Source organism: Helianthus annuus, chromosome 6 (genome assembly GCF_002127325.2).
Source record: "Helianthus annuus cultivar XRQ/B chromosome 6, HanXRQr2.0-SUNRISE, whole genome shotgun sequence".
In the NCBI taxonomy this organism is placed as follows: Eukaryota; Viridiplantae; Streptophyta; class Magnoliopsida; order Asterales; family Asteraceae; genus Helianthus; species Helianthus annuus.
In genome coordinates this window covers 68,188,046-68,201,735 of record NC_035438.2, presented here as the reverse complement: position 1 = coordinate 68,201,735, position 13,690 = coordinate 68,188,046, and the positions used below count along the sequence as shown (strand labels likewise).

The window sequence follows — 13,690 nt, the reverse complement described above, 5'->3', positions numbered from 1 at the left end:
TATAAAACTTTGCTAACAGCAGATGCTCCCATTTACCAACAAACCCAGAGAGAGTTCTGGAAAAATGCTATCCTTGAAAAACAAGATAACATCGTCATAGCCATTAACTCCTATACACAGGGCAAAGCGATTCAAATTACTCCACAATCCATTTCAGAAGTCTTTAAACTCGATGATCAGAAAGGTAAAACTTCTTTCTCTAAAACTGAGTTGAAAAATGATTTCTTGAATAGGGGGTATGCAGAACAACCAAAAAGAGATACCTTACAAAAAGGCTATTTCCCTTCTGCACCAAGGTTTCTATTTCACATTATTTTGATGTGTGTTTCAAATAAAACAACTTCTTTTAATGAAATACCATTAAAGATTCAAAACCTGGGGTATGCTATTCTTCAAGAAGAAAATTTTAATTATTCCCATGTAATCTTTAATGATATGGTTAAAAATGTTGAAACAAAATCATTCTTGCTGTTTCCAAGATTTCTAAGCTATTATTTTGAAAAGAAATTCAGTAAGGATGATATTTCTGTAATAAACCAAGGTGACTATTTTCAAATGCACAGCTTAACTGCTGAAACTTTTACAAGAATGTCAACACCTTTCAAAACATAAGCAGAGGTGCCTGAGCAGAATTTAGCAGCTACCACTGCTCCTTAGGTATCTGCTGCTGAGCCCACTGCTCAAGGTGATCAAAGCAGCAAAACAACTGCTTTGAAACCCACACCTACAATCCACAAAAAGCCAAAACAAAAGAAAATCCAAAAACCCCCCAAACCTATCAAAAAGGCAACTATGGAGGATGAGATACCAGAGCTACTGCCAGTGACAGCACAAAAGTCACAAGAAACCACTGCTGCTTCTTCCTCACAGTAGTTGGTACAAATATCTCAACCCATAACTGAAACTCCTCCTGTTTCTTCTCAAAAAGAACAGGTTGTACAACAAGGGATACCACTCTATGATGCTCTGGAATCACTTGTTTCCATCATCCACAGCCCAATGCCCGGGGCAAATTCTCTTTCTACACCCAGCCTCACATCCACAATTCCCCCACCAACTAAACTTTTGTTGGATGCTATTGATTTGAACCAGGCACAAACCAGTCCTTCTCAATCACCTGTCAATGAGAATATACTTCAACCAATGACTGGGTCTGATGTATCAATCATAGTTAACCCACCAACAATGCCTGAGGAGGTTACACCCCTTGAGTTACAAGTAACTCTTGGTGGTAATCCAAGTGAAGCAGCCATGATCGGTGCATTTTAGGTACATGTTATTGATTATTAATTTTAGTAAAAATGCATCGATATTAGTTAGAAATATATTGGTTTCTCTTAGTTATTTTATTTTATAGATTGAATATAACATGAGCTTAAATGATGTATCTATATATAATCTAAAATTTAGTTACATGTTCTATTTTAAAATCAACATTTATGATGTTTTAAATGCAGTACTTAAAATAATATTAATTAAAATAATCTATAATCTATATATCTATATAACATTATAAAGCATTTCCTATGTACTCAAATGTAATTTCCATTACAATTTTTAAGATGGCAAACCAACAGTTACGCTTATTTCCCTAATTTTTCATCTCTTTCTCCCAAAATTGCCCCTGTCGCATGGATGATTCTTCCACAACAAAATCTTCAGCCCAACAGTCATGGTAAATGGTAAATTGAAGACGCCCAATTGAAGATACTAATTTGAAACCGTCTTATGAGTGTAATAGGTGCAATCAACAGCCATCAAATACTTATATTATTCCAAACCATTTGATACCTCAATTGAATACAATTGAAAGCAATCACAACCTTCCTCATGCCGATTCATTATCTACAATTACCAGCCTTTATTAATAGCATGTATTCTTCTCTCCAATCGGTTCATCCCTCTGGTTCAATCAAAGTTAATGGATGATGATTCCGACGACTGCGGTAAGATTGGATCAAGGGTTCTTGTCGTTTAAGCTCAAGTGGCGGCGACTACCACTAGGGTTCTGCTGTAGAACCGATCTGAGTTAAGTACCAGCGGCTAAGGTAACAATTAACGAACCCCATCTGTTTCATTTTCAACTGTATTGTTTTGTTTGGATTTGAAGTTTCATTGATTTGGGTTTTTATAACTATCTGTTTCATTTCAACTATATTCATTTTCAATTGAAGTTTGCAATTTCTAAAATAACATCAATTTCATATTATGCACCATGTTAAAGCAGGCTGAGAACCGAGTTGTGAAGCCACTGAAACACATTCCGTTGGAACCGCCGGTGACGTCGCCTGTGTGTAATCCGAAGTTTTTGGATTTGGTAACACCTTTGGTTCCTGCTCAGTATCATTCAGTGGTTTATTATTCTTATTATTATTGTTTTTTTTTATTTAGATTTATTGTTTGTTTACAGAATAAACATTAGTTGTTTTGCTATTTTTGGTACTTTAACAATTTTTAGATGAGAAAGATAACATGCCACCGGCCAGTAAGGTTTTCTAAAAAGGGTGGTTAAGCTCTAAAAGATGTGATCTTGATAAGGTTTTTCTGGTGATCAAACTATTGTTAATATAGGGTATTTTAAAATTTGAAGTTGCATAAGCATAATGTATATTTTAAGGTCTGAAATAGCATTTTACACGAATAGGAGCATTCCCAAATGCTAAATCAGTTGGAGCTTTCCCAAAACGTGATTTTATATGATATGTAACGAATTTAATGAAAATCGTGTACGGCCTGTTTTTCTGGTTTGGTTCACGAACCCATGGCGCTTGGTTCGATTTTGTACCCGCGTCCGTTACGGGCGATCTGGTTTGCTATACGAGGGGGGGGGGTCTGCGCTTCCTGTGATTATGGCTAATATGCATAAATAAGGTTTACGACTGCAAGTTGTGTATTCCAATTTAATTATGTAGTGATTTTTTTGAAATTCTAATAAAAGGTTGCTCTTATTACTTCTAAAGGATAAAGGTCAATGTAGTCAACTGGAGGCTCTTAATAGGTTACTAAATAAAGATGGTCATGAAGTTAAATCTAAGCAAGTCACTATGGTATTTTTCTTACCCTATAGTTTTACTAAAATGATAATTACATATTTTAATCTTGTATACTATCTTCTCTTTTTTCATGACAGGAGGCTGATACAAGTGGATCACCCCTAGCATATGTGAAGGTGAATACTTCATTGATGTCATTTCCACTTTTATGAATGCCATATTGTCCTCTCTTTTTACTCTCTAATCATTCTTAACAGCCACAACAACTTGATGACATACTCGCAATCCCAAAGGAAAGAATCGATATACTGAAAGACCAAGTATTTGGCTTCGACACCTTTTTTATTACTAGCCAGGAACCGTATCAGGTGATCAAATAAATGGCTATGCTTTACATCACATATCACATTTATATGTGACTAAAAAACCAAAGTTTACTTTTATGATCTTTTTTTAGGGTGGATGTTGTTTAAAGGAAACCTACGAGGCTCAGCTACGGTGAGTTACAAAAAGATTGAAAAAAGGCTTCAGGTTAGTTTAATTTTTTCATTTTTATAACTTTTATTTTCTTAAAATAGGGTATTGTAGATGGAAAGTGCTGGTGGTAAGTTGGTGATTAATAGGCATGGAGTTACGTACTTCTTTGATGAATTAGTCAAACAATGACGGTTAGTGTGACTTTTGAGGGGGTGGTATGTGAATGTAATTTGTTTCAAGATAGTGATTTTGATGGAGGAGATGCTTCCGCCGGTGATAGTGCCATTGGATTTAGGTAATTCGCTGTGTAAAACCCTGAGTTTGGAGGAGACTCTTGTGATAATTACTGGGATACAAAACATTATGGCGGAGAACACGAGTTCGGTTAGTTTGGTTCAAGATCCTGTTAACAATCACGACTGTAATCATGTTGTTCAAGATGATGGATTTCAAGAAGTGAAGATGAGGTAATGTCGTTAGAGGGTGATCGGGTATTTGAAACCGCGTTGGTGAGTGATTCAACTGGTTTATGTGGTGAGGATTTGATAGCGTTGAGTCTGTAACGTCAGAGATGAGTGCATTGGGATCACATGATAGGGAGAAGGGTGTTTCGGGCCTTTCGGCGGTGGAGGGTAGTATTGTAATTTCGGAGAAAGTGTCGAGTACGGCTGGGACGGTAGCGCGAAGCGTGTTTGAAGTGGATTGTGTACCGTTGTGGGGTTTCACTTCTATCTGTGGAAGGAGCCGAGATGGAAGATGCGGTTGCGACCGTGCCTAGATTCTTGAGGGTCCCTATTCAAATGTTGACCGGTGACCGCGGTGTTGTTGGCCCGTTGATCAAAAGTTTGACCCATTTGACCACCCATTTCTTTGGGCTCTATGATGGGCATGCTGGTTCTCAGGTATGTACTGTTTCTAACTTTTAGTAACATTTGAAGTGTGATTGTGAATGGTACAGTTTGACTTTTTTAAGGTCAAACTGTATACTTTTCAACTTCGAAACTGTTACATATTTTCATGTATTTTAATGAAAGTCGGTAACAAAAAAAAATGAGCGGTTTAAAGTATATGACAACTCAGATAATGACATTTTTTTGGATTATTAACAGTATGACCATCAGCATTTTGAATTAAGAAGTTAAATTAGGACCTCAAAAGTCAACTTAGTTGTTTATCTAACCAAAACAAACCAATGAAGAAAGAACAGATGATATGGGTCATCAAGTTTGACATTCTCTAGATTTTCTCTTGAATTTAGGCTGCTGTTATGTCTAAACACGATTAGTCTTCATTTTTGCTCCCACAAGCCACTCCACCTCAGCACACAGGCGCCACAAAGACATACCATCAGAGATGGTAAAGGAATTAATCAACCTTGTTATTTGCCACCTCATTATCTCCAATATATAATACAGTCTCCTAACTAATTGTAGATAAGATCCCATCAGTAACTACAAATATGTGGGATATTTTACAACATAGTTTACAATAATAATATAGTCTATATTAGATAGTGATAGATGTTTTAAAACTTCATATTTGGTACACATCTTAGGAGCTATTGGACTGATTCACTTAAGTGTTTAAAATAATTATATATTTTGTTATGTTATAATTTGATACTGACGGTTGCAAATTCCATGTGCAGACCAGCAGCAATTCAAAAGTGACAAGGATTAACAGTCTAGCCCTAATCTCAATTAATCGTTAGTGTTTTACAACTATTTTTTTTAAATAAATCATTGAATAAAACTATTTTTTTTAAATAAATCATTGAATAAACTATTGTTAAGAGTAGTTTATTTTCGTGTTAATAACATAGAAGGCTACTCAAATTACTATGGGAATCCTCTTGATAATTATATAATGCTTTATATCGATGTATCACTTCGATAGCATTATAAGTTGCTTTATAGACAATGGTAACTGCGTAACACTCAACTTTTTTTTTGGCAGCAAGAAGTTCACCAAAGCCGCATTATAGGATGAGATACATGCAAATCATAAGATATATATTATATTAATATGTTTTAATGTTTTTGTAATTCATCTTTTAATTAATTTTTAAACGCAAACAATCCTGGGAACAAAGGAGAACGACAACACTTTTGTATAGCTAAAGTTATTTTGCTCATTTAAAAGCAAACAACCCATCGAACCGCCCTGTGCACACCCTTAAAATCACTAATGTACGTGTTACCCGCCGCAACGCGCGGGCACCCCACTATATATTAAAAAGGAGAAGTGACGTACAAGATGGTAATTTTGCCACGCGTATCAATTTTAAAGCAACATGTACAAGATGTTTAAAGCCATTTAAAAAGGAAGTTCTAGAAAATTTTAAGACATCTCAGGGTTAAAATGGAGAAATCGTCCTCCCACGTTTATTTCCCAGAAACCCAATCGTCAAACTTCAAGTGTAGAAGAGGATGACTTAATTTCATTCACCTCTTCACTTTCTTTCTTTTTATCTCCCAAAACTCAAAACCCTTGATAGCAACCGGATCAAAACAACGTACACCACACACACAATGGCGACTACAGCGGCTGCCGTCCGATCAATTTCCCGGTCATCATCCCTCCGTAGTGCAGCGGCGCGTGCATCCTCTCAAGCCAAAGCCGCTCGCTCTCCTTTTCGTATCGGTAGCCAGAACTCTCTCTCTAATCGCATCTTTAGGTAACCACCGTTTGATTTTTTTTACCCATGTTGAGTGTATATTCGGAAGCAATTCCGTATTTTGATGTTGTTTGTGATTTCAATACAGATGATTACAACTTATATTTGATCTGAATTTGTAGATATTTAATCGAAATTTGTATCTAAATTCGCTAATCGGTGTTCTGATGTTTGAAATCAATATTTGCGTTTGTTGCTCCGTGACTGGCGACCACACTTTTAATCAGGTCGGTTTTCTGTGACATAGCTATTATTTATTATTTCAATTTCTAACCCTAAACTGATCCTTGATATCCCTACTCTTCCTTGAACATCCGGTCATAAAACCGGTGATACAGGTATTCCGACGGCCCTTGATTTTTGTTCCGGCTACTGTTACGTTTGACCGGATAACACTAATTTACCACTCCCACTTCATGGTCGTTACCCCTTTATGCACTTTATTCTATTTTGTTCTTTGGTTTTTCGTTTCATATCTGTTTGTTGATTTACTGTTACTTCACAACTTTGTTTGTCAGGCGAGAATTTGGATGACAAGAGCTGCAAGAGTTCGATCTTCAGTTTGGAGAGTTAGCAGTAAACGCCCAGGTCATCTCACTCTCTCTCTATATATGTGTGTGTGTGTGTATGTGGGTCTGGTTTTCGTTTCTTATCTTTTTTTTTGTGAGCGTAGCGCGTAAAGGGTGTTTGGATTTATGGTTTAAAAGGGATAAAGTGATATGGATAATTAACAAGATAGTGTTTTTGATGTGTTTATGGTGTTTGAGGTTGTAACAATCAGATTTTTGAGGGTTTATCAAAAAAATATTAATATTATTTAAGAAGTTAATAGATAATATGACCAAAAAAGCACACCTTTCACGTAGAAAGATAATTTGTAAATTGTGACTGATTAGAATTCTCTTATGTTAGATTAAAGAAATGTTTTACTATGGGAATTTTTTTAGTTTACCCTCAATGATAGTTCTGTTGCAGGGGGTGATGTTGAGAAGTGGATTGATGTGATTCGGATCGGGTTAGAGGGTATAACGGTTAATGATGCGAATAAGTAAGATGTATAATGACTGATTTGATTAATGAGGTTTTTGATTGTTTAGTTTAACGGTTTGATGTTTTGATTGTAGATCGTTTAATGGAGTCTGTTCTAGGCTCGAGGATATGCTGGATAGTTTGTCGACATTGCTTTCGGAAAATTCTGTGTTGAATAAAGACGAGTTGCTTCAGTTGGCATTTGCTGCTATTCAGTTAGTTAATTCGGTAAGATTGGTTTAAAGAATTTATAAACCCTCCCAACGCGTGGGTCGTTATCGTTATCGTTATTCCCATACATATAGATAGGTGGCTAAGAAGTGATTGATTGATTGCGTTTAGGCAGTTACAATTTAGTCTGGTTTTATTTAATTTATTGTTGCATATTGTAATATGATTTTAGGTTTTCATATGGTAGTGAGTTCTCTCAATGATTTTTATGGGTTAGTCATGTATGGAGAGTCATGCGTGCACATATGTTAAGATATTTGATTTGACTAACTCATAACCGTTGCTTATGTTTACTTGCTTAAACCTGTTGTAGACAAGAAACTACTAAGGGGAAGGGCGACTACATGGGCATGCATTAGCGGCAGAAGATTTCGTGAATTATTGAATAAAACCGGAAACTTTATGAACTCCTTTAAGTTTTTTTTCTGTAATGTATGTTTTTAGACTTGGCATACATGTTTGTTCTTAAACACGTTCCGCAAACAAAGTTTCCTGTGCTATGCACGCCTTAAATTTTGTGTGGCCGGCTTATGGTACAAGCTCTTATGATGTTTTGTATGGCTTCTCTTACATTGTCTTTTGGCTAATTACCTTTTATCCATGCATAAACATTTTTCCCGAACGCACCACAAAATGAAAGACACTAACTGTTGGTCATGCCGTGCATCGCACGGGCCTACCCACTAGTTTGTAACTAATATTTAGTCTAAAGTTGAATTGTCTAATTTATTGTGTGATAAATCTAATTGACAAAGAAAGAAAAGAACTTTATGTGGTAAACTTTGAATCAAATAACAAGAGTGCTATTAATTGATAAATTAATTATGACATTAATTGAATTATTGTTTTGATTCAATCGTGTAGATGAGAATTATAACAAAGAATTAATTGAAAGAGTTAGAGGTGCACATGATGTGTTTTGGATGAATTAAAAGGGTTATTAAAACCCTATTTCGTGGGCTTGAGGATGGAATCAAGAGGCAGCACAAAATCACTTTATTAATTCTTTTGGGAGGAGCTCTCAAAAATCACTTCATCATGCACGAAATAGTGACAGCACATAATAGAATTATGGGCCTGGACTCACGAAAGTTTGAGCTGGAAATAATATTATTTTAGTGGGCTGATTGGTCCATTATCTAAAAAGAAAGAGCAGCAATTAACAAGACTTGGGGGCTCGAAATTGAGAGGAATATGACATGATTACCATCGATTAAGGGGGGCAGCCCTAAAACCATAAAATATCATCGATCATTGGCAGAAAAGGGGAGCCCTTCATTCGACAATTGGGGGGTAGCCGTATAACATCTTGCTGGCTCTCAAAAATCACGAAGACTTCCTTATCATCGATTAGAAGCAGCCGCATATGACAACTTTTGGGAGCTCTAAAATCATTGAACATCATCGAATAACATCATCTCTCCATCACTTGGCCAAAGCAATCATGCAAGGAACATCTTTTCAAGCTATGGAAGATTGCACGAGCATCATGAGCGGCTAGTCGTCCTGTGACCGTCTCCGGGACTAGGGTTTATGTTTAAACATTGGGTTTGCTTTTTGTTACAACTTTTTGGATTAGGATTTGATTAAACTTTCGGTTAGTCGTTCCTATTGTTTTTGTTTTGATTAAACATTATTTGATTATCGTATTCATTCGTGTTCATCAATTATTTGGTTTGTTCATCAACAACCGGGATTAAATTCTAGGATGTCATTGTTTTAAACCTTTAATCATTGAACTTGATATGTTTATGAAATCTAAAATTGGTGATTAACTGGATTACTATTCATTTGCATCAATCTTTCGGTTTCGATCGTGGATCATTGCAATCAAATATATTGTCCGTTAATTATTTATCAAAACAATTTTACAAATCATGTCTATGTGATTTCCGATTAGTAGTAACTAAGTAACCCGATTTTCTGCATAACCTGAAAACCCGGAGATTGGTCCATTTTCTCATCATTGTTTACAATCATAATTTACATTTGTTTTCACAATCATTCTCAACTGCAAAAAGCAATTAGTTTAGAAATAGATGATAATTAAAGCAATGAACTTTTTCACTTTCCACTGATTCCCCGTGGATTCGACACCCGACTTACCCTGTCTATAGGTAAAGTTAGGTTATTATTTTTTGAGTGGCCCACGACAGCCTTATCAAAATGGCGCCGCTGCCGGGGAGCTAGTGCGCTTAGTGTTATATCTTTTATTTGATTTTTTATTTATTTATTTTTTTCAGTACTACTTTTAGTTTGTTACTTGTGCAGCAACTATGGAATGGGATTATGATGTTGAAGCATGCTCATGTTACAGGAGTCACAATCACTGGGCTCAAGATTGTCCACGTTCTTACCACCCGGATCATGGCTCCAGAGGATATCAAAATTACAATCAATCCGGTAAAGGCGGTAATGAGCAGAATCGAAACGCAGTTGAGGAAGATAAGATTTTAGAGTTATTCAAAACCCTCCTCAAGCATGTAGAGGAACTCACCCAGTCTCTCAAGGAACAACAAAATATTAATGAATCACTTAACCAGCGAATTGAACAACTAACTAATCAGTTTGACAATTTTGCAGAAAGAAAAGCTACAGTTAGCCTGGTTGAGGATGCTGGATCAGAGACAGATAGAGATCCAGGGGAACCGCTCATCCCAATTCAACTTGGGGATTTCAAGACAGATAACGCTTCATTGAATTTTGGAGTTAGTATGAGTGTTCTTCCCGGGTATATTTATGACAGGTATGATTTGGGCCCATTGCAACAGGTTAATGATCCTATGGTTTTAGCTGAATACTCACGAGGAAGGCCCCGAGGGATTTTGAAGGGATTGACTGTAAAGGTAGGTGACTTTTATTATCTTGAAGATTTTGTTGTCTTAGATCCATATACAGAGAAGGAACAACTGAGGGTGATACTTGGCAGACCATTCTTGGCCACTGCAGATGCTCAGATCTGTTGCTGGAAAGGTACAGTTGATATGACATACGGGAGCCGTAAGCTTTCTATTGACTTCCTTTCACATTCTTTTGATTATTCATTTATAAATACTTGTTCATGGGATTTTGTTACTAACACGAGTTATTCTCGAGTGTGTGACGATGGCCCGAAAGAGAGTGTTGCTATGATTGACAGGTCTAAAGATGACAAGATCGTGAAGGATAAAGAGGCCAAGTCACCTTGGTGGCTCAAATTGAGAATTAAAAAGCAATTAGCCAAGCGAAAAAAGATGCTACCAGAGGAAGCAACCAAATCCAAGAAGAATCCCATAGAGACACGTACGGGCGAGTTATTATATTCTTTCGATGATACAGATCCAGATAACCCGGATCATTGGGATGCCATAAGAGATGATGGATGGATGTGGGATGATAACCATGTGTTTCATACACAGGGGATACTATATGAACCACCTTGAGCATGTCAGGTATGGTCTGGCTGAAGACCTATAAACTTAGCGCTCTCGGGAGGCAGCCCAAGGATGTAGAGTAGTGTATATTTGTTTTTGTTGTGCGTGAGTATTTTTGCAGGTTAACAGGTTATTAATCTCTACGGATGCAATGGTCCAAGTGTGGTGATGTTTGGTGAAGTCCCCGTACGTTCTAGTTGCAATTGCGGACAATGCATGGATTAGAGTTCAGTCAGAACTGTCCATACTCAATCTCCATTTGGACGGGGATGATTTGCACACTAATTGTAGAGATTGACCCGGGTGCTTGTTGGACACGACCGCGAATGAAATGCTATACGGTCGTGGCGGAACATGACACATGAGGCTTCTATGCTTTAAACCAGGGGAGTCTATTCCACTTTTATTATTGCATTTTTGTTCGCGTATTTGGTGGTGTTAAACTTTATTATGTTTAGGGAATGTGTTTTAGTTATTTGTGTTAGGGATTGGCCGCTTATGGGATGGTTTGGTTGTTATTCCCGGGTTTGTTTTAAAAGCACTATACTTGGGGACAATGTCGCCCAAGTGTGGGGATATGGAAACCCGGGAAGGGAAAGGCTTGGGACAGAGTTTGAAAGAGGTTGAAAAATGATTGAAAACGATGAAAACTGAAAAAAAATGAAAATTTTGAAAATTTTAAAGAATTTCATCGCCTTAAGTGAACTAAATGGATATGAAAACCGAATGTTTCAATCACTAATGGGTTCCTTGCCGATAGTAAACTAACGTAGTCCCTTGTCATGGTCGTTCCTTTAAGTTTCATGAGAGTAGGTCCGACAGGTGTTTTTAGTTAAAAGAATTGAAAAGAGATGTCTATTTAGGAGTAACATGCTTTAGATTGCATATGCTACGTGTCGGCAGCCTTTTTACCCTTCTTTGGTGAGAATTTTGAGCCTGTAGAATGATAGAATGATCTACATATTGAATTCATCTGTTGAGAGCAGGCCGCATGTTATTCTGTGATTAGAACTTGTATGATTTGATGCATGCTAAAACTGTGGTTTAATATGTGCACGTAAATGATAAAGACATTAGGATATCCCGTACACCTGTTTTTTGTGTTCTTGTTTACCTCGTTATTACCCTTAGTAGCCCTGTTGAGCTTATTTACCCTTTCGGTTGTCCACCTAATGTGAATTATTTGATACCGATCGTGAACTACAGATTACGAATAAAAAAAAAGAAAGAAAAGAAAAAAAATTAGAAAAAAAGAAAAAGACAAAAAGAAAGTGTTGTGAATTTCGTTTATGTCTTGGGTAGAAACCAACCCAAAAGTGTTTATTAGTTGTTATGTTTGCAAATAAAGTTGTCACGGTTTGGTCGTTTGGTTGTTCGCCACATAAAAATATTAAAAAAAAACAAAAATCTTCCTACCTGTAGCCTAAGCCCAAAACCGAAACTCCTTTTGATATGTGCCGTGTTATATGATACAGTGGAGGTATGATTGTTATACAAGCCTCTGATTACAGAATTTCATGTTTAGTTTTGAGTGATATAAATACTAGCACATTACACGCTAGTTCATATTTTTAAACCGAGAGGAGAGTTGATTGTGAGGGGCGTGTAGCATGTGTTAGAATCCTAAGCATGGTAGTTTTGAATAGACAAGTCTTAAGTTTTATAAATTGCATCAATTGCTTGTCGGACTGTCAATCTTGATTGTGTCAGTCTATGGAATGGGTATGACTTGGGACTTAATCTGTTGCATCGGTTAAGGAATTTAGAGGTATTGTTACCGTGGCGAGTAGTTCCGGATTGTTTTGCTTGAGGACAATCAAAGGTAAGTGTGGGGATTTTGATCGGTGCATTTTAGGTACATGTTATTGATTATTAATTTTAGTAAAAATGCATCGATATTAGTTAGAAATATATTGGTTTCTCTTAATTATTTTATTTTACAGATTGAATATAACATGAGCTTAAATGATGTATTTGTAACTAATATTTAGTCTAAAGTTGAATTGTCTAATTTATTGTGTGATAAATCTAATTGACAAAGAAAGAAAAGAACTTTATGTGGTAAACTTTGAATCAAATAACAAGAGTGCTATTAATTGATAAATTAATTATGACATTAATTGAATTATTGTTTTGATTCAATCGTGTAGATGAGAATTATAACAAAGAATTAATTGAAAGAGTTAGAGGTGCACATGATGTGTTTTGGATGAATTAAAAGGGTTATTAAAACCCTACTTCGTGGGCTTGAGGATGGAATCAAGAGGCATCACAAAATCACTTTATTAATTCTTTTGGGAGGAGCTCTCAAAAATCACTTCATCATGCACGAAATAGTGGCAGCACATAATAAAATTATGGGCCTGGACTCACGAAAGTTTGAGCTGGAAATAATATTATTTTAGTGGGCTGATTGGTCCATTATCTAAAAAGAAAGAGCAGCAATTAACAAGACTTGGGGGCTCGAAATTGAGAGGAATATGACATGATTACCATCGATTAAGGGGGGCAGCCCTAAAACCATAAAATATCATCGATCATTGGCAGAAAAGGGGAGCCCTTCATTCGACAATTGGGGGGTAGCCGTATAACATCTTGCTGGCTCTCAAAAATCACGAAGACTTCCTTATCATCGATTAGAAGCAGCCGCATATGACAACTTTTGGGAGCTCTAAAATCATTGAACACCATCGAATAACATCATCTCTCCATCACTTGGCCAAAGCAATCATGCAAGGAACATCTTTTCAAGCTATGGAAGATTGCACGAGCATCATGAGCGGCTAGTCGTCCTGTGACCGTCTCCGGGACTAGGGTTTATGTTTAAACATTGGGTTTGCTTTTTGTTACAACTTTTTGGATTAGGATTT

The 13,690-nt window shown here is 36.5% G+C and overlaps 1 protein-coding gene across 1 annotated transcript; it reads left to right on the top strand.

The window, feature by feature from the left end:
* Window positions 1-3,833: 3,833 nt before the first annotated feature.
* LOC110944833 lies at window positions 3,834-7,837 on the top strand. Its single transcript, XM_035974172.1, has 9 exons — window positions 3,834-3,937; window positions 4,020-4,102; window positions 4,212-4,372; window positions 6,270-6,374; window positions 6,486-6,566; window positions 6,666-6,735; window positions 7,123-7,195; window positions 7,272-7,404; window positions 7,721-7,837. Exons 1-9 carry the CDS (start codon window positions 3,834-3,836, stop codon window positions 7,733-7,735), a joined length of 825 nt encoding a protein of 274 aa, XP_035830065.1. The 3' UTR covers window positions 7,736-7,837.
* Window positions 7,838-13,690: the final 5,853 nt, after the last annotated feature.

Bases quoted from the DNA above. Each gene is read 5' to 3' on its own strand.
- LOC110944833 (XM_035974172.1), top strand. From the start codon at position 3,834: ATGGCGGAGAACACGAGTTCGGTTAGTTTGGTTCAAGATCCTGTTAAC. The intron at 4,103-4,211 runs GTAGTATTGTAA...TATCTGTGGAAG, and splicing joins GGGCCTTTCGGCGGTGGAGG to GAGCCGAGATGGAAGATGCG. The intron at 4,373-6,269 runs GTATGTACTGTT...CTGAATTTGTAG, and splicing joins ATGGGCATGCTGGTTCTCAG to ATATTTAATCGAAATTTGTA.